General features: G+C 39.8%; 1 protein-coding gene and 1 pseudogene across 7 annotated transcripts in view; one reads left to right on the top strand and one right to left on the bottom strand.

Annotated features, from left to right (window-relative positions):
- The window catches only part of DCAF5 (DDB1 and CUL4 associated factor 5), a 100,795-nt gene that overhangs the window by 56,167 nt on the left and 22,838 nt on the right, over window positions 1-21,790 (top strand). For 6 of the 7 annotated variants that reach the window (XM_009249193.4, XM_009249192.4, XM_009249196.4 and 3 more), the window contains 2 exon segments: window positions 5,212-5,425; window positions 21,669-21,735. In XM_009249193.4, the coding sequence (XP_009247468.3) occupies window positions 5,212-5,425; window positions 21,669-21,735 (281 nt within the window). 7 annotated transcript variants of the gene reach the window in all.
- LOC100454240 (ATP-dependent RNA helicase DDX18-like) lies at window positions 11,659-13,692 on the bottom strand (annotated as a pseudogene).

The raw sequence follows: 21,790 nt of genomic DNA, 5'->3' as shown, positions 1-21,790 counted from the left end.
TCAGCATTCCTCTAGCTTTGTGGCCTTGTCACCTAATACTCAGTGCATCCACCCCAACTTCTTGTCTTGCCATCAGAGACTGCCTGTTTACCTGCATATCCTCCCACCCCCTCCTTCTGCACTGTTACTGTTGCTGTAGCAACTGCCATCTCAGTCTCCCTCCTTCCCCTTGCTTTTTTCCTTCTTGCCAACCACTATTCATTGAACTCTTCCCAGTTTTATGCACTGTGAGGTCAGGGCTGATACTATGTAAGGTGAAGATTAAATGGCTGTTTATAAAAATTGTTATTTCACCAGCTTTTGGGTAGAGGGCGTTTTTGAATAAGCCAGGCCATCTGATAAACTCAAATGACTAAATGTTGAGTCTCTTATTTTGTGGAAAGTCAGAATAATAAATCTGTTATTATACTGTCTCTTAATTCGCTTTGAGATCTTGGTTGGTTCTGTGGGGCTTTTGGAACCTGTGGGCCAAAAAAGTTGAAGCGTTCTGGGCTCTAGAACACATCCACTCTGGGCATGTTCCTGTTCTGGAAGATAATGATGAGAAACACTGCAATGCCCGCCATCCATATGTGCTTCATGAAAGGGCTGGATATGCCATTTGATTATATAAAGATTTCTTTACAGAAATTTAGTCAAGCCTTTCTGCCAACTTCAGTCAAACTTAAATTTATGGAGATTCAAAAAGTATACTGAATTCATCTGTATATCAAGCCAGAGAAATGTGGCAGTGAATCATGTTCTGGGGAAAATAAATGTGTTCATTCACAGATCTCAATGTGTCTTCCTTGGGCTGGTTGTCCGACAGTTCTGGTTCCCTCTGGAGGTTTCAGTCTTGGGACTGAGGAGTGCATTAGGAAAACAAAAGAGAAAGCCCAGGTTCTTCATCCCCTTTCCAACTCACATAAAATAAATGGTTAATGGATTATTGGGACTCTAAACATACTTGAATGCGACCAGTGTGGACTGTGACTCCCTGAACTTGCTGACTTTTTACCTAGTTCTAGTATCTTGTAGGATTTGTCATATTCTATGGGTTGTATTATAGGAAATACAAAACATCCCATATTCCTTATAGATCATCCTGCCTTAAATCAGAAACTGTGATGGGGAGAGACTTTCTCCCATAGAAAGGACCTTGCTTTTCCCTCTCTGCTTGGGATACGACACCAGCTCTGATGTCTGTGAGTTAGGATAGTAGTGCCTCGACTCCAAGCATTCCACCGGTCTTATAGAACTTTCACATGGAAACAATGAGGAAATTCATGCCATTGGTCTTTGGAAAATCTTGTTGGCACCACCAGGTGTATCAGATGGATTTGTTAATCATGGATTTATAGTAATCTAGGTCCACAGAGCCTGATCTTGGAAGCTTTTTCAATTCCCTATGTTGTGCTAGAAGTGATACTCTCAATCACTTTCCCTGGAAACAGCCTTGGCTTGTTTCTCTTGTGTTCCCAGGCTTTAGCCTGGGCTAAGTACTTTTTTAAATGTTCTTTTTACCCCACCAGAGCAATAAAGAAGTCCAATTGAGTGGTTTTTGTGTGTGTGTGTGTGTACTTAAACAAAACAAAACAAAACAAAATAAACCCCACAGGAGACCACACTTGTGAGGAATGTTTTCCTGATGTTCTGAGGTGTTCTTGCTTTTCGTCCTAGGTCTTTTGGATCACCTTGGATCACCTCCTACCTGTTCTTGTTGTGTTTTATAGCAAATCCTTGGATGAAGATAGGTTGGGGTAGATGTATTTCATTAATTTTTCTTATAAAGATATTTTTATTTGAACTCATTGTTAACATGTTTTGCTAGTTCTTTCAATATATTGCTCATCTCATTTGAACGTATTGGTAGCCACTTCTCTGAAGGAATAGAGACAGTGGCATTTTCATTATCAAGGTAAGTGTCCAGAAAACAAGTCAGGATTGAGGCATTCTTGTTTGTATAGAGGCACCCCTATTTCTTCAAGAGGAAATGAGAAATTTCTTCTTCAAGGAATGCGTTGAGGACAGGAATATAACTCTGATCTGAAGAGGAATTGGAGATCCTTCTGCGAACAGACATGAGACCATAAAAACTGCCATATTGTATGGTTAGCTTTTCATTGACTTTGATAATTTCTCTTTTCTCTGCCTTGTTTTCTCTCCACCTCCAGCCCCAGAAATTCCAAAATGGAATCATGTTTCTCACAGTGGGGTCTGAAAGTCATCTGTATCACAATTAACTGGTGTTGCTGGTTAAATTCAGATACCTGGGCCCACTTCCCAGATTGAATTAGAATATTGTGGGGGGCAGGGGGTGGGAATCCTGAGAATCTACATTTTTTAATGTATCTTACACTTGAAGCCAGAATCTTTGACATTATCTTTGTATCTTGACTATGAGGGCAAACTGCTTCCAAGCTTTGTCTTCCTGGCAAACCAGATCATCCTTATCATTCTCACCAGGAGTGGCCAGCTGTAGACCCCTGCTGATAAATTATAGTTAATGTAACTTACTTTCTGGATTTCAGGTGTCATTCCATCCCTCTGGAAGGAATGGAATTTTGTGACAAAACATGAAGTTTTCAGTGTTGGTGGCTGCTGCTCTTTAAATAGCACCCCTAAGCATTCTAGGAGCGAGATTCCTTTGTACTTTCTTTGTGTGAGAGGTCAGAGTTCCCTGCCCAGAAGCATGGGCAAGAGAAAAGTTAGTTACTATCCTGGAGCCCACAACCAAATTCCTATAGTGTAATCAGACTGCAGATGGTGGGTCAGGGAGCTTGGGTGGGGTTGGGATGGCCCACATGCCTGTCCTGGGCAGACTCCTCTACAGGCCTGACTAGAATGGGCAGAGGAAGTTCCTGTTAACAGATGGAAAGGGTGTTTGCCAGAGGCTCTAGCTTTCCTCTCAAGGATGCCTGAGCTGCTGCAAACCCCTGCTGCTATGGCTGGTGAGGCTGGCCAAGTCTCTTTCTGTTGACTCTTGTTTCCAACCCCCAACTCCTAGTCAGTCCTACAAATGCTGGTTTATTTGTACACTCCATACTGATCTTGGATTGAAAGCCTCTCATTGTTTTTGAGTTCAGTGTTTAGATAACACCACATGCCTGTCGCAGCCGGGGCACCCTGTAAAGGAAATGCCTGGTCTCTAACAGTCCTGTCATTCATTTTCTGTATGCGAGAGAGTGTGGCCTGTATTTAGGACCATTATAAGGGAATTTCTCTCCAGGGATTACTACTTGGGGCCTGCAGGGATACCAGGCCCCTCCTTGATGTCTGGAATTCTAGGGAGGGTTTTCTAAGTCTTCCCTCTTTCCTTTCATTCCAGTCCTAAAAGGATTACAGGTTGTTTTGCCCAAGGCTTGTTTCCACATATAGCTGCACTACCAGAGCATTCCTTCCTTTGGTGAGAAGACTGCTTTGGGGGACACAGAACTGACTGGGGCTGGTGTTGGTACAGGCTATTTTTGTGACCAAGCTAGGTTGGCAGCTGCCTTTGTACTGTGGTTTCAGAGCTTCCCTTCCCATAGGATAGGATAGCTCTTTTCTTGTCCACTTAATTTTCCCCACCATTCTCTTGGCAAAAAAAGAAAATGTGTTATCTTCATTCAATATTAACTCTCTTCTGGTAATATATAGCTCTTTTTTCACTTGGTACAATGCAATTAAAACTTCTTTAAAATGTTTCAAATAAATCTGTTAGGCTCTAATATAGGCGTCTTGAGGCCCTTTTCAGGTCTGTGATTCTCCAGAATTTATAAACTTTTTTTCTCTAAAACTACTGGGGTCACTACCTATCCATGACAATAATGTCTGCATGAGACAGAGTGAGTTCTGATGTGGCACTTGTTTCTACAGTGTCCCCAACATATATACTTCACTTTCCTGCCAATAATTCAGTGCTCCAAAAATTAACCCAACATACAAAATAAAACTTGGTTTTGACATGGACTATGAGCAGTCATCCCTCTGTAATAAAATAGTGATCCTTACTGCCTGAAAGATCACACTTACCACCCCCAACAACCTTTAAAAATTAGTACTGTATATACTTGTTAATGTTCATGGCCATCCTGGTTCACTATAATATTGAAAGTACCTTCTGAGTCATCAGAAGAAATTATTTAGAACCATACTGTGTGAAACTTTTTTAAAAATGTGAATCTTACGAAACTGCAGAAGAATATTAGGTGAACCAGAACATAGTACTCTTTAGTGAAACTAGATAAATGAAGTTCTATGTATTAACCAAAGTATATTTTAAAGCTACATATAAACTTGTGGGGAATTATAAAGGAAAACAAGTCATTTTCCTTTTCTAATTGTTGCGCTACTTGCTCTGCATTTAAATTTAAGAATTATCTTTAATACTTATTATCTAATCATGCTACATAGAATATAAAAATTATTTGTGAACAGATTAAAAATTCAAAATTAAGTAATAAAATGATTATGATTGACAAATTATCCATTATAAACAAGTTTCTATTGTTCATTTTTTTTACATGGAGTCTTGTTCTCTCACCCAGGCTGGAGTGCAGTGGCGTGACCATGGCTCACTGCAGCTTCAACCCCCTAGGCTCAAGTGGCGCTCCCTCCTCAGTCTCTTGAGCAGCTGGGACTACAGGCACATGCCACCATGCCTGGCTAATTTTTTTATTTTTTTGTAGAGACAAAGTCTCATTATGTTGCCAGGGCTGGTCTCAAACTCTTGGGCTCAAGTGATCCTCCTGCCTCAGACTCCCAAAGTGCTGGGATTAAAGGCAGGAACCACTGCACCCAGCCTATTGTTTTTACTGATGGTTCTTGTATCTCTAATATGAAGGATGAATATATTGCTTAAACACTGTCCATGACTACCCAGTTAGAGTGGATACAACCCACTTCTCAGGGTCTTGACGAGTATGTTTTTGGTTGTGCAGTTAGCTTGGGTAAACAAAATCATTATTTTAATATGTCTCTTCTTTCAAGATGTTTTTGTTATCCTTTTCTTGTAACTTTACTGGTAATTCATCTTTTAGAGACTGAGAAAGAGAACTGACAATTGAAGTAACTTGTTTTAAAGTAACCAAGGAAGCGTTGCTACCCTCATTATTCTAGCCACTGCACAGAAATATCCTTTTGCTGAAGTTCAGCTATACAAGCTTGACAGGAGGTCCTAGGAAGACATGTGTTTTTCAGACTCTTGTCTAGCCTATCTCATGCCTGATTCCTGTGCCTTGTGCCTTCCAGTTCTCTCCTGCGCTATGGTGGAAACCTGTCCCTCCAAAGTGCCATGAGTGTACGATTCAACAGCAACGGGACCCAGCTCCTGGCCCTGAGGCGACGCCTGCCCCCTGTGCTCTATGACATCCATTCCCGCCTGCCTGTGTTTCAGTTTGACAATCAGGGTTACTTCAACTCATGCACCATGAAAAGCTGCTGTTTTGCAGGAGATCGTGACCAGGTAAGTGCTGTCTGCCTCCTGCATCTCACACTCATGCTTTTCTTTCTGATTGTTCTTTCTATACTGGTCTTTATTTCTCATTAGCATTATGTCAGGTAGAAACAATTAAGGGGAAACAGTGAGTGCCTGGAGATGTTCTGACTTAATAATAGTGAGTTTTTTCGTCAAGGCTGCCAGTGGGTATATACAAGGCACACACCATAAACCAAGGCTGGCCACAATATGGTTCTGAGCCACCTAGCTCTGCCAAGTTTGTGAACAGATTTTAAGATTCTAAGAATGTGCCATTTCAGAAGAAAGGAGAGGGAATCCATGGAAAATTAGCCTGCTGGTGAGAGAGACATTGAAAAAAAAAAAAACCAATAAAACACAATGATGAATGAAACACCCTAAGTACCATCCAAGAGACATGTATCTTGAATGGCCTCTTGGGATGGCATCTTTTTCTTGGATGAAATGGGGTAAGCAGCTTTGTTTGAGAGGGAGCCAGATGCTGACTCTTTTTCTTTTTACTGCCAGCATCACAACTGGAAATGGAGAGCCCAAGCTGTGAGTTTCCAGCCTTTTCTCAGTCTCACTAGGAATGGAGATGCTGATGTTGACTTAAAGCTGGCAGTTTAAGAATATACTTGGCCTTCTTGCACCTTTCTGTCTTAGCCATAGAAGTTCTGAAGTGTCAGTGACCAGTTGGGCTGGTCTGGGTAACCAAGCCGAGGAAAGACAAATCAGAAGAAAGACAAATCTAAGGAAAGATTGATCAAATAAACAAATAGAATTTTTTATTCTCAAGCACAACAAATCTTATTACTACTTCACATATAGATTGGGAAAAAGAAAAACCTTAGTCTCTTGCTAATGTTTAGTGTTCTTATCTTTGGGTCAACTATGTCAAATTTTGACTTACAATTCTTATATGCTGTACCCCACCTCTTTAGAGTTATTTTTGGCACAAAAGAAATATAAAAGCGGCATAAAAGAAAAATTTCTGTGAGAAACTGGCAAGACCTTGCTTTTTGAAGTAAAAGCTAGAATTTTTCTCCCTAGATGGGGGTTGCTAGAGGCTTCCTAATGTCATAGTTTAAGGATTAGTAAATGTAATAGGAGCGGAATAAATGCCTGTTGAATTGTCTTGCGTGTAGATAGATGAGAATGTTCTTTTAAGTTTTCTGAACTAGAGATTTCCCCTCTTATAAATACAGACTATATATCAAAATTCAGAATTTATACTCATGTTGGAGTCTTAGGGCCTACTTAGCTGAGATCCATACTGGAGACCACTAGGTGGCCTCAGTGATGTCTCCTTGGGGTGGCCACAGTACCTGAATGACTTAATTTGTATATGCCTATATGGCACTGCAGGGAATTTGTTTCTTGGGTGGGAAGAAACAGTTTCTAGAGGCGATCAGACTCTCAATAGAACAGATATGCAGAATGGTTGATTTAGCTTTGGCTGTGGAAATGACAATCAAGTCTCTCCCTCTCTTCCTTTTTTCCTTCTTTCCTTGCTTTTGTTGATTTCCCATCTTTTATCAACTTCTTAGGCATGTAATTCTTGTTTTGTTGAATAATAGAGCATGCAGTGAAGGTGATATTAATAGTTTATTAGGCTTTATTTCCAGAAACCAGAGGCTGAGGGAAAGGTTGTATTTAGCAACAAAGCCTATCTTCATGGACCTTAGACGACCCAGAACAAAGACCTCTAGCCAACATGTAAGCACCTAGACCATGGTTTCCCATCCTTATCATTGTTAACATTTTGGCTAGATAGTTCTTTGTTGTGTGGGGCTGTCCTATGCATTATAAGATGGTTAGCAGTATCCCTAGCCTCTCCCTACTAGATGCCGGTAATATCATTCTAAGTTATCCTCCAGGCAACCAAAAATGTCTCCAGACATTGTCCCCTGGGGGGAAGATTGCCCCTGGTTGAGAACCTGTGATCTGGATTATAATTACCCATTTTGCTCAGATGCATTGGGGCAGGTGTTGTCATAGGCAGAGCCACAGAAGGTATTTTGTGATAGTTCTAGGTATATACATCAAAGATATTACTGTTTCTGACTTTCGGTTTATATATAATTATAGAAGTATTGAATGGCTTTTGATTTTTCTCTGTTTAGATTTGACTAATTTATTATTTGTGACTTGTCCTATGGGAAGAGTTTTATAGGTATTTTATTCTCTCTGACAGACAAGACTTCTTTTTGGCTGGGGTAAGTGGTTTTCCTTGAAAGAAGATACAAAGTCATTGAATCTAACTTTGGGTCAGTTAACAGAGTTAAAGTCTTAAAAGTCTGTTCATATTCCCGAAATAGTTAGAGGTATATAAAATACAGAGATTTATGTCTGGCTTTTTTGTTGACTCCTTAGGGACTAAGAAATGTAGCTAATTCATCATTGTCTTGTCTCCAAATCCTGGCACACAGTGAGAACACAATAAATTTGTTGAAGTAAATCTTGAGTACTTTGGTCAGTGTGTGGTATTTAGCTTTGGGGGCCTAAGTCTTCTCTAAGTGTAAATCAGGATTGATAAGTATGATTTTTCCTGTTCAACTTGCAGAGGCCTGGAAGGATGGATGAATTAAATAATTCATCCAATTAGGAGGATGAATTAAATAATGGATTTATAGTGGAACTAATCTACTGAACTTATAGTTTTTTTTAAGTGTTGCACAAGAGGTCAGACTTACTGTCCCAGTCCTAGAACAAGTCTCAAAGGTGATTTATAGGCTCTGACTTTCCATACTCAAGGATAAGGCAGCAATTGTCACAGTTACAGTGTGACCTGCAGGACTGACATGTATATTCTTTGATGAGTTAGACAGAATCTTTTTTTCTGCTTTTAGTTTCCAAAGCCTGCCTTTTCCTTATATTGGGCTTTATATTTGACCTCATTCCTGTATGCTCTGAGAACACCCACAGCCTGAGGCTCTGTGTTCTGGAACTCTTCATTTAGTCATAGACTGGGTAACCATCCCAGACAGGAATCTGAGAATTTCCATAATAGGAGTGAACATGGATAAGAAAAGCAGTAAGAGATCCTATTTATCTGAGACAGTCATCTGGCTTTTAATTATGAGATTATTCAGTCCGTACAGATGGACCCAGGTATTGTTCAGAGTATGTGTACTTCTTTTTAAACTATCCTAGGTTCACTAGGTAATTCATTAGCCTCAAGATAAAATTAACGTTTCAAGAAATTATACTTGGGGAATAAAGTGTGAAATATCTGAGCCTCCTTTGTGTCTCCCTCATGCTCATTGCCACCACTGTGGATGAATTCTAATTATAGAGCTATTAGAGATCATTTTATACAAATCTTTTCTTTTACAGTTGAGTAAACTGAGTCTCAGAGAGGTCACAAGTCACAACACATACAAGTTTGTAGGCAAACCAGGGCTAGAACCCAGATTTTTGCGCTCTCAATAGAGACCCCTTTTCACTGTACAAATGATCACAACTTGTTGCGGACAGGAGCAAGACAGGCAGCAAAAATAAGTGGATTGGGCTGGGAGTAAACATTAAGGAGTGGTGGGGATTGTGGAGAGCCCACATCCCATCTAAATGGGTCAGCTTCTATACAGCTTTAGCCCGTTATTGTCAGGGCCTCCGATTTTTTTCAAGAGAGGACAGAAATGAAGATTTTTATGTAAGGTCTCTTGGTTTTAAAATATTACAACAAATTCATACTTTATTGTATAGATGAAACAAATCTGTGCACCACACCTATGCTGCTCTAGATCCACCAGTTTGAAACCTCTGTGCTTCATTCAGCAAGATGTTTTTTCTCATGTTTAGTGCCATGGTCTGTCACTAACTCATGGAGACAAGTTCCTTTTTCTTGCTTCCTACTGAAGGCTTCCTAACTTCATGTCTTTTTCCTCGCTCTATCTTTTAAAATAAGAGAGCATATATTTACTGAGCATTTACTGTATGCCTGATGCTGTGATAGATACATTCACATAACATTGCCAGATGGTACGCTCTTTGAGATTTGCACTCAAAGCCCTGTATACAATCTGTCTTCCCCACTTTTGGCTACAAATACATAGTTTGTTTCTTTCTAGTGTATTATAATTATTCAAGTTTGATAACTTCTAGCATCAGATCAGGTGACAAAAGTGGCATCAGGTTGGCTGGGTATCAACAGAAGCAATTAGCCTTAACTAAAGGCTTACACTTTTTTCCTTTTTTTTTTTTTTTAAAGCAAGCCTACCTTCTAGTCTTGCAATATAGTGCGGACTCGGGCAGTAAAACAGCATTCCTTTTCTTGGAGGCTGCCTGAGCCCAAAGGTTCTTCTTGCTTTCACTTCCTACTTGGATTTTTGTTTTATTTTCTCCTTGAGGCCTGACTGGGTACATTCTGTCTTCTAAGCTTCACACACTTCGCTACATACTCAGTGAGCCAGTCTCTTAATAGGGTTAAAAAAGAATGCCAGTATTCTACCTGCTGGCTTTTCTGGCATGCACATATAAGACAGCACTTGGCTCTTGTTCCTTCTCTTTCACAATTCCTTAAATGGCTCTTGTCCTAGATTGTGAGTCCAATAGAATGGCTCAGGCTTCTGGTAAGCAAGTCTTTCAGTCTAGCAAGCATGTTTGCCTGGAACTGGATAGTCTAATCATTTAAAGTATTTCTTGCTTTAGTCTCATATGATGCCTGGTCTAATAGTCCCTACATCTTGCTGAAAGTAGGATGTACACAAAAGGAGAAAGTATAAGATTTTCTTGAAAAGGCTGAGCACTGGAGTTCCTGAGCACTGAGATCTCTTATACTGGTTTTTTGAACTTGATAGATGGCAAGGCCCCAAAAATTGTGATCATAAAATCATCCTGTCCCATTCCCTGGAGGAAAGAGCTGACTTGCACCCTATGAATCCAACAAAACGGCCTTGGATAAATGGCCTCCCTCAGACATTACATCACCACTCAACCTCTCTGTGTTGATACTATATGGGTATAGCCGAGGTGTGGAATGCACCAGTAAGTACTCTCTAGGCCAGAGAGGCCCTCTAAAGTTATAACTTTGCTTTTTTTTTTTTTTTTTAAATAACTCCATGCACCCCTGATTAAGCCCACTTTGGGGCCTGGCATGCCATATGTTCTCCTTTATCTGAGATAAAGATATACTTTTAATGGGGGAAATTCAACCGTTGGTTTCCATCCTTTGATTTGTTGTGATTTTAGGCTACTCTTTTTTTTTTCATCTCCTTGCCATTTATATCTTACATATTTTTAGCCCTTTAACTTGTAAAGCACTTTCATGTCCACTATTATGTTTTTTTGCTGTCGTTGTTTGTTTGTTTGTTTTTAGACGGAGTCTTGCTCTGTCACCCAGGCCGGAGTGCAGTGGCTCCATCTAGGCTCACTGCAACCTGCGCCTCGCAGGTTCAAGCAATTCTCGTGCCTCAGCCTCTGGAGTAGCTGGAATTATAGGCACGCGCCACCACGCCCGGCTAATTTTTTGTGTTTTTAGTAGAGACAGGGTTTTGCCATGTTGGCCAGGCTGGTCTCGAACTCCTGACCTCAAGTGATCCACCCGCCTCAGCCTCCCAAAGTGCTGGGATTACAGGCATGAACCACAATGCCCAGCCCACTATTATATTTTAATGCTCCCAGCAACCTTTGGGTGCAATTGGACAGGTTTTATCCTCACGTGAAACTGAGGCCAACAGTAGTGTGAAACAGCAAATCGAATTGTTAGCAAAACCAGGACTAGACTCAGTTTCTTGTTTATGACTGTACCTTCTTGCTCATAGGCATGCTGCCCACTGTGTTATAGAGATCAAGCAATGATATGGTCTGGTGAGGAAGAACTGAACACAGAATGTTGTAGCAGAGGAATTCCTTGTATGTCTTTTTTAGAGCGTGAATGTTTTTTTTTGAGGAAGGGGGCAGACTTTCTGTTTTGTGAAGAGAAGGTAGAGGGAATATAACTTTTTTTTTAAAGGTACAAAAATAATTAAAACAGTAACATACATTTGTGTGTATGTGGGAGGGATATTTAAAATTAAAATATTATATCATCACAAGAAAGATCAGATATTCCTTACTCTGCCCTTGGGCAACCAAGAAAATTAAACCCTGTTTTATATCCCAAAAATAAAAGAGAGACTTGATAGAAGTAACAGTGTTCAGTGCTTGCAACCGAATTCAATTTATACTCTTGTTAGATAAAGTCCAAATTCTAAAGGCTACAAAAATCCTGTTAAATCAAGGGAGGAAAAGAATCATTTTAGGACAAAGTTATTCAAGATGAAAGAAAGGCATGTCTTCAGTGAGAGAACTGCCTGCTGTTGGATGTTTGCTTGCTAATATGTTTAAAGATTTTGGACTTCTCAACTTTCTTGGTTTTCTGGTAGCCAAATTCACCACTGCCTACTCGCTTTTTCTGCTTGCCTTCATTGCTGTTGACGTTCAGATCAACAAAGGGAGGCACCTTGAAACCAATGACAGCAACTTGAGGCAAATTTAAGTTATTAAACATTAAAGATCTGTTTCAGAGAATGGGAATCGTAGGCTTGTATGTATGATTTATATGCTTCCTGAGCTGACTTATGAAAAAAGTAGTTCTTTTGAATCAATTTCTCAAGCTGAGAATGAATGTCAGAAATTTAAGACCAGGAAAAGTCAAATTCCCTTAATGGAACCTTGGATCATTTCAAGTAGTGAAGAAAACCCAATTCTTCTGGGTGCAAAATGAGCAAGGCATGCCCTCTCCCATTTAGGTCTCTGGCTGTTCTGCCCACACGATGAATATTATTCCTTAGGGTCATCCGGAGGGTCATACTGAACAATCTAGTCGACTTCAGTAATGTCCAGTTCTCTTGCTGCCACATCTGTACACAATAGTGTTCCTGAATCTGCATTGCAGAACTGGAAGAATGTGGTTGTATGCTTATTTTGCTTTTGCTTTCCATGAATGGCCAAGACGGGCAAATCAATGTAGTTCAGCAACTCATAGTGGTATTTCACGGACATACAAGATGAAAAGAAGGCCATAAGCTTCTTTTTTTGGTTCTTCTTAAGGAATGTAAAGAGTAGAAGGAATCTCTTTTCAGAAGGACAAACAACATACCCCTGCTCAAGACCATCCACTGTTGCATTAGCTTTATCATCATCAACACCAACATACAGTGGCTCCTTTTTCAGAGAAATCCTTGCCAGGCCTTCAACTTTTCAAGTTTGGATGGCAGAAAAGAGCATCGTCTGTCTACGTGTTGGCAAAAGTTTAATAATTTGTTTTAATTCCTCTTCAAACTCAACATCCAAGATACGATCAGCTTCATTGATAACCAGACACTGCAGATTTTTACACATAAACTGTGGGATATTCTGCATATGGTCCAGCAGACAGCCTGGTGTGACCACAATGATGTTGATCCCATTAGCAAGTTTCTGTGCTTCAGCAGATCTATTACTGCCACCCATTATTAACCCATAGGTATGCATGTGGTGAGACATTAGCTCCTTAAGAACACCAAAAGTTTGCATGGCTAGTTCTCTAGTAGGTGAGAGAATAAGGACGCCCGTTCCATTCCTGGGCATGAAATTTAACTTAACAATGAGTTCAACTGCAGGGATGAGAAAAGCCAGGGTTTTACCACTGACGGTTTTTGTAGCTGCAAGAAGATCCCTGCCTTCCAAAGGTGGTCTGATACTTTTATGCTGAATTTCAGTCATGTTTGTAAAACCCATTTCTTTTATTGCCTTCAGAGTGTTTTCATTGACAAGATTACATAAGAAGCAAATGAAATATCCTCAAAAGCTCCTGTCAGTCCCAGGGGCAGGCTGGGCACCTCACTGTCATCTTCATCATCTGGCTTCTTAACATTATTTTCTGTTTCTTCAGGAGTCTTGGCACTTTCTTCTTCAGATTCCCTTTTGTTTTCAGTTTTTGCTTTTTTTGTATCAGACTCAGCATCATTCACCATTTTTCTCTTTTTCTTTTTTGATTCTGAATTAGGAGACTGCATTGCTGCATCTCCATTGGTTAATACAGTGGATTTCTGGGGAGATTTTTTAACTTTTATATTTTCCACTGCTTCTTGAGACACGTTTCCATTTTGAGCATCTGATAAGCTCACATTCATAGAATGTTTTGATTTTTTAACCTTTCCACCTCCCATTGTTTCTTCAGACACATCTCTATTTTGAGTTTCGGACAGGATCAGATTTGAGGCCCCCTGCAACTTTAGGTTCCGCTGCCACAATTTGAGGTTCCACTTCTTGATCTTCTTGTGTAGGAGTTTCATCAGCAGGTGAGACATCCTGTCCAAGTAGTGTCTAGACCACGGTGCCACACAGTACAGCTACTCAGTTCCGGAATATAACTTTATTAAATCAGCCATTTATAACTCTTTTTGAATCCTGGATGTTTTTGAAGCTCTAAAAGCTAGAAACAGTCATCTCAGAAAAATGTACACATCTACATTGTTTTCCATATAATAATAAAGTGTTTATGGAACTCTTGAGACCTAGAGGCTCAGGTATTACCAATCCTGGATTAAGATTTTACCTTTGGATTATGTTGTCTTTTAGTCTGTTTACTGATGCAATTTTAGAACTTAAAAGCTTAAAAGGTTTTCGAGTATGTGAGGCCTGCTAGGTATGGTCTGGTTTATAATCGTTCAGCTGTAAAGGAACACAAGGTGACCTGGATTCTGCTTAGGAACAAGTGGAATTGATGTGATCTGGTGACAGGACATGGCAGTTCTTTAATGCATGGCTCCTGGCTAAGAGTCTGGGCCCCACTAGGAAATCCCTGGTAGATGTTAATGAAGGGGAACAGAGTATAACCTGTCTCATCCTCCTCCTTAGAAATTTTACTTTTAGTAGAAGAGCTTTGCCTCTTTTTGAGGTGGCTTTGGAGAAAAAATAATGTTACTTCCTCAGAATGCTGGAACACCTTTGCTTGAATGAAGAATATAAATACTCATATATGGACTGAAGTGAGTGCTATCATCTCCTCACTCCCCAGTCCTCACATACAAAAACTGAAGCCCATGGAGGGGGGCTAATTGTTAATGGCCCCTCATCTTGCTCAGGTTTCCAAAATGGTTTGCTAAATAAAGATTCATCTTTAAGTAACGCTGGCCACTTTGTTATAACCAGCTGTTGGTAATTTACAGCACTTTTTTCCTTTTCTGCTGATTATTTGACTGTTATTGGCTGCCTTTATGGAATATTCCTTTATTAATAGAATTTTTTCTGCACAGAACCCATGAAGGTTAGTTATTTTAATAAACTGAAAGATTCCAGAAGCCTAATGGAGCTGAAATGGCAAATGGCTCAAAGAAGCAAGAATAATGTAACTTCACTTGCAAAAATAGTGTTAATCTTATGAGTATGCATATTTGTATGCTTTTATTGGGAGGCAATGAAATTTCTCTTACCACAAATAAAATAAATCTACGGCTTTGCCCATTTCCAAAGAAAATTTGCTCTGATTGCTTTGGTTGGTATTTGTGGCAAGCACTGGTTATAAATAGTATGATCAAAGGTGTATTACATGCCAATTAGCAAACCTTTTTCTGGAAATAGTCATCTAGAGAGCATATCACAAAGTTTCCAATCACATTGTTTTTCCCCTTCTGACAGAAGGTCAGGGGAAAATAAGAGCTGTGTTTGATTTAAATTTAAATAGCAGTCTCTCTGCTGTTAACTGATCAGGCTAGCGAGCCATCTGGTTTTTCTGTCCTAGTCAATACAGCTAATTAGACAGGCATGCCATTTACTGGAGAATCATTAATCAATTACTATGGAAGGAGCCTTTGGAGAGAACTGGGTAAGTTGATCAGTACTCAGTGAATAGTAACTGATTGATATGTTTCCTTCTTCATTAACAGATGTTGGAGAAGATCAAATCCTGTGTAAGCATGCACCACAAACACACATATACACACAAATACACACACACACATTTTCTATAAAGGTCAATGGATTGACAGAGGACATTTGGGTCAGTGAGACAGTGACAAATACCAGTCAGTAATCTTTTCAATGTTGTTCTTGGTGGTGGTCATGATGGTGGTTCCTTCCTGAAATCTATTGAAAGAGTTGTTGATCTCTTCCTATGCTCGAGCAAATTAGTATCTCCACACTGACAGTGGATTGGATGAAACACCACCATGTGCTGACCTCAGGTTAACCCTACTTAAAATGTCTAGATCAGTAAACATTCAGATCAGTAAATAGCTTGCCCTCTTGGACCACAGAATGAATGAAAAGTGAGGTGAATCAGAATGTGGCCAACTTTTAACCTTTGTGGCCAGCTGGGAAAGATTATGGATAATGTGTATCCACACAACTCATGTTCATTTTAGCATTGAAATTTCCCACAAAACCAAACAAAAATTAAATATATCTTCCACTCTGATCTAATTGTAGTCTATGGATCTCCTACCTCCCCCTCAACTCAGGGTGTTTTGGGAAATGGGGACTTTATTGCCTAGATAATGAAGTATTTAAAACATTCTTTCTTCCTCTTGGAGCCCCGCCCTGTTCTTCTCAATAGAGTATAAGATAAAAAAAGGCTGTGCGAAGTGAGTTTCATTTTTTTGTTTTTCATTTTTTTCTTATATTCTTTTAAATCTTATTATATATTTTTTGCTCTTACATTTGTTATTGCCTTTTTTTAGTACAAAAGCAGAACATGAAGTGAGTTTTTAATTTGTGGTTTCCCCCTCGTCATGTTTAGAATGACGTTAAAAAAAAATAACTTAGAGAAGGCAATGAATTTTTCATATTCATGTCCCCATTTGGCCACAAACTTCATATCACCTTATTTAGTTTTTGCCTTTCTAAAGTTGAATAGTAATTTTTAGTTTTTTTCACAGTAGTGTATTAAATATGAATGTTGGTTGTGAAGTCATACATCATAAAAGGGAATAAAAAATATGAAACATAGGAATTTTGGGTAACCAATTTTTCTACTATGTTTCTGTAGCTTGCCTATTTTTGTAGGAGTATCTGCTGTTGAGCCTTTCTGTTATCTAGGCCAGAAGCATTTTACTCCAGGTCAGCTTCAGACCCCAAACACCAGATTTCCTGGATGAGAATGAGCAGGTACTATTTGAAATTAGATCATCAAGATAAAAAAAGAAAAGACAGAGAGAAAAACCTGTGCCTCCAATTTCACCACTTGAGGTGAAGTTCAGTTTTCTGGTTAATTGAAATAATTACTGTGTTTCTTAAGTTTTAATACAATGAAGTACTTTGGGTTTGTTTCCTTTGGTAGTGAAACAGTGCCACTGGCACTGTTTGGTCTTTGTTTTCTTGCTTATATTTCCTTGTATCCCACAGCAAATATTTGTAAGATGGCCCGCCTAGACCTGCAGTGTCCTGGTGGTCCTCTTAAGCACTAACCATCAGCAGGGCCCCACTCAGTGGCCCCAACCAGTCCGAGTCCAGGAGGGGATGACCCTTTCAACATAGCTTTAGAAGACAGGAATCTTTCTAGCTGCTCTTATGATAGTAAATGTATCTCTGTACTCAGCTCACTTGAAATAGTCTTTATTTCCACAAAGCTTAAAAAAAAAGACAAAAGAGCTCTTAATAGCTACTTTATATTTTAAAATAGCCAGAACTCTGTCTGCTCTCCTGGAATACTCTTCTCCCAGATATCCGCATAACTTGCTCCCTCATTTCCTTCAGGGCTCTATTCAAAATACCATTTTATCAAAGAGGCCTTCTGTGGCCACCCTCTGTAAAACGGAAACGAACACCCCAACCCCCAGCACTCCCTGTATGCGTTAACCTGCTGTTTAATTTTCCTCTGTAATATTTGTTACCACTGGACACATTATATATATATGTATTTTTTTGTTTAACTTTTTTTTGCTTTACCCACATTATGTATGTCTATAATATTTTCCCCTTCCCATTAATAGCATGTAAGCTTCATGGGACAGGAACAGGGTCTCTTTTGATCAACTCTGCCTTCCCTTCCCTGGAACAATGCCTAACACATATTAGACATTCAATAAATATTTGTTTAATGAATAAAGGAATGACCTCACTTTTATTTCCGTCCTTATAGTCAGCAGTACCCCCAGGCAGCCAACTTTTAATGCTAGAAGGCATCCAGCAGACAACCGTGAAATGCCATAATGAATTCTGCAGGACAGAGTTGTGATTCCAGAGTGTGTGAACACTTAAATGCCCTCACTAGACGGCAGCGAGGCAAGACGCCCTCCCTAAAAATCATCCTGAGCTGTTCTTTTGTGGTGGGTGGAAGAACAGTTCCAAGAGGAAGAGAGGTCAGGAGTTGCCTTTATCCCTAAGAGGAAGCCTGTACATTCTATGCATTTTCTGCGTATTTTAGGAGCTGTCATATTAAACCCAACAGGCCTTAACTCTGGGAGAGTTTTCTTCCTTCTAAGGCAGTCTTCTGAGTCAGCATTCTGTCTGGGAATCCCGTTTTCCCTTCTCATGGCTTTGCCCTGATGAACAGCCGAACAAATAGGAAAGCACTGATGCTTCACGATGAAATAGTAAAACCCCTGATAAGCCCACTGGGCTCACTCTTTTTAAATATTATTTTTTGTTTGTTTAGTTTGCAGTGGTATGGGGGGCAGGGTAGCAGGAATTCCACATGAAGTTCATAGCCTCTTTTAAACGTGTAACAGGTAACAGGAAATGGTGATGCCCACCTGTAGTCCCAGCTGCTGGGGAGGCTGAGGCGTGAAAATTGCCTGAGTCCCGGAGGTGGAGGTTGCAGTGAGCCGAGATTGCACCACTGCACTCCAACCTGGGCGGCAGAAACTCTGTCTCAAAAAAAAAACAGTGTACATTAAATATATATGTACATTTACATTGTTGTGTAACCATCACCACCATCCATCTCTAGAACTTCTTCTTCGTCTCAAACTGAAACTCTGTGCCCACTAAACATCAACTCCCCATTTCCCCTCCCACTAGGCCCTGGCAACCACCATTCTACTTTGTGTCTGAATTTTCGTGACTACTCTAGTAGGATCATACAGTATTTGTCTTTTTGTGACTGGCTTATTTCAGTTAGCATGATGTGATGTCCTCAGAGTTGATCCTTGTTGTAGCATGTGTCAGAATTTCCTTCCTTGTTAAGGCTGAATGATGTTGATGGACACATAGGGGATTGATTCCACCTCTTGGCCATTATAAACAGTGCTGTTATGAACATAGGTTGCAAGTATCTCTAATCTTGTTTTCAGTACTTTTGGATATATACCCAGAATTGGAATTGCTGGATCATATGATAATTCTATCTTTAATTTTGGGGGGAACTATTTTCTGGGTCTTTGTTTTATTTTTCATAGTAACCATTCTAATGGGTATGAGGTGGTATCTCATTGTTTTGATTTGCATTTCCCTAATGATCAGTGATGTTGAACATCTTTTCATGTGCTTATTGGCCATTTGTATATGGCCATGTTCTACTTCTTTGGAGAAATGTCTGTTCAAGTCCTTGGCCCATTTTTAAAATCATGTTGTTTTTTCTTTGTTGTTGTTGTAGTTTAGGAAACTTTTAAATTAAAGTTTAACAAGACTGGCCTTATGAGTTTCCTTGTCTTGAGCATGTTTGTGGAGTGACTTATCAAATCACTTGGGCTGGCAGCTTAGGGACTTTTCAGGTCTAATCCAGCCTCCAACATTCCTTCACAGTGTAATCATAGAATCTTAGAATTAAATGAGCCTCACAGAGCCACCAGTCCAGTTCTCTCATTTTGCAGATAAAGAAACTGAGCCCACTGCTTTTTCCACTGTGCCCTGATTACCTAATCCCTATAGATAGCATTTTCTTCATCTTTAAACCTACCTGTCTTTGCCTTTTTTTTCATGTTCCTACAAGTGTTTTGAAGGCTAGGAAATTGATTTTAAATGATTGCACAGTATTTAGTAATTTATGTTAGGCAGGAGGTTGTGTGTATGTTGGACTTACACTTTTTAGGGATATTCGATGTCATTTTCAAGTATGACATTTTCTTTAGAAAACTCTAGACCTGGCTAGGCATGTAGCCTATTCCTATAATCCCAACACATTGGGAGGCTGAGGCAGGAGGATCACTTGAGCCCAGAAGTTTGAGACCAGCCTGGGCAATGGAAGTGAGACCCCTGTCTCTATAAAAAATTAGCTGGGTATGGTGGTGCCTGCCTGTAGTCCCAGCTACTTGGGAGGCTAAGGCAAGACGATCATTTGAGCCCAGGAGGTCGAGGCTGCAGTGAGCAATGATTGTGCCACTGCACTCCAGCCTGGGTGACAGAGCAAGACCCTGTCTCATAAATAAATAAATAAATAAATAAATAAATAAGCTATGTGTCGTGGTGCATGCCTGTGATCCATCTCCTGGGGAGGCTGAGGCAGGAGGATCACTTGAGCCCAGGAGGTCGAGACTGCAGTGAGTAATGATCGTGCCACTGCACTCTAGCATGGGCAACACAGCAAGACGCTGTCACATACACACACACAAAAGGAAAACAGTAGGCCTTTCTTTTTCAGGGAAATGAGCAGATGGGGGCAAAAGACAGGAAGAAGTAATGCTGACCTCACCTTAAAGTAAAACACTTACGTTAATTGTTGGAAATAAATGAACTCTCAAAATTACTCTCTGGTTGCTGTTAGACAATGTTAGACAATGCTTTTATGAGTTCACATTAGAGTAGATCTGGCACAGTGTCCTTTTTGAGATCAAGCAGTTTGGAGCTGCCACATAAAAGACCACTGCTTATGCCCAGGCACTAATTCATGGCTATGTTAGTGATGGCTTCCTGCTCAAAGATATCAGCTGGCAGTAAGGAAGTTCAGGATACTTGGCCTTACATAAAAGATCTCTGGGAAGTTCCTAGTTTTTACATTCTGTATTAAAATTTTTTTTAATTGTGGTAAAATATACATAACATGAGATTTACCATTTTAACCATTTAAAAATACACAGTTCATGGCATTAAGTACAATCACATTGCTGTGCAGCCATCACCACTGTCTACCTTCAGAACTTCTTCATCATCCCAGACTGAAACTCCCCAACAAACGCTAACTCTTCATTCTCCCTCCTCTCAGCTCCTGGCAACCACTTGCTGTTTCTGTGAATTTTATTACTCTAAGTGCCTCATATAAATGGAGTCATACAATGTCTGTCTTTTTGTTTCTGCCTTATTTCATTTAGTATAATGTCATGGTTTATCCATGTTGTAGCATGTGTCAGAATTTCCTTAATTTTAAAGGCTGAATAATATTCCATTGTATGTATTACCACATTTTGTTTATCCATTCATCTGTCGGTAGACCCTTGGGTTGTTTCCACCTTTTGGCTATTGTGAATAATGCTGCTATGAAAATGGGTATGCAGATATCTCTTAGAGTCCCTGCTTTCAATTCTTGGATATATACCTAGGATTGTAATTGCTGCATCATATGGTAGTTCTACGTTTAACTTGTTGAAGAATTGCCATATTGTTTTCACACAGTAGCTGCACCCTTCGTTAGTCATTCCCACCAGCAATGCACAAGGGTTCCCACTTTCTCCACATCCTTGCCAATACTTGTCATTTTTTTTTTTTTGGTAATAGTCATCCTAATAGGTGTGAAATAGTATTTCATTGTGGTTTTGATTTGCATTTTTCTAATTATTAGTGATGTTGAGCATCTTTTCATGTACTTACTAGCCATTTGTATATTTCTTTGGAGAGCTGTCTAATTTGCCCCTTTTTGAATTAGGTCATTTTTTGTTGTTGTTGTTGCTGAGTTTTAGCTAACATGCCTTTTGATTTGCAGGTATTTTTAATAGGATGTTTGCTGTGTGGTGCCTTATAAATATATGCCCATTTGTCTTGTTTATTTAAAGGAAATCTCTGTACAGATAGATATATTAAAAATCAGTATGTTTAGGCCGGTTGTGGTGACTCACACCTGTAATCCCAGCACTTTGGGAGGCCAAGGCCAGCGGATCACCTGAGTTCAGGAGTTTGAGACGAGCCTGGCCAACGTGGTGAAACCCCATCTTTACTGAAAAATACAAAAAATTAGGTGGGTGTGGTGGCGTGTGCCTGTAGGCCCAGCGACTTGGGAGGTTGAGGCAGGAGAATCACTTGAGCCCAGGAGTCGGAGGTTGCAGTGAGCTGAGATTGCACCACTGTATTCCAGCCTGGACAACAGAGCAAGACTCCATCTCAAAAAAAAAATTAATATGTTTATTGTTATATTATATATTGTATTTATTCTATATTATAATATATAATGTTATCTGTATATTTTTTGTTCCAACAGTATATCCTTTCAGGCTCTGATGACTTCAACCTGTACATGTGGAGAATTCCTGCAGATCCAGAAGCAGGCGAGTATATCCTTCTCATGAATGTACTGCTATTGCTGGCTCTGTTGACCTTTGG

This window comes from Pongo abelii, chromosome 15, assembly GCF_028885655.2.
Source record: "Pongo abelii isolate AG06213 chromosome 15, NHGRI_mPonAbe1-v2.0_pri, whole genome shotgun sequence".
Classification (NCBI taxonomy): Eukaryota; Metazoa; Chordata; class Mammalia; order Primates; family Hominidae; genus Pongo; species Pongo abelii.
Note: the sequence above shows the minus strand (reverse complement) of the source record. Positions and strands in the feature narration are given on the sequence as shown.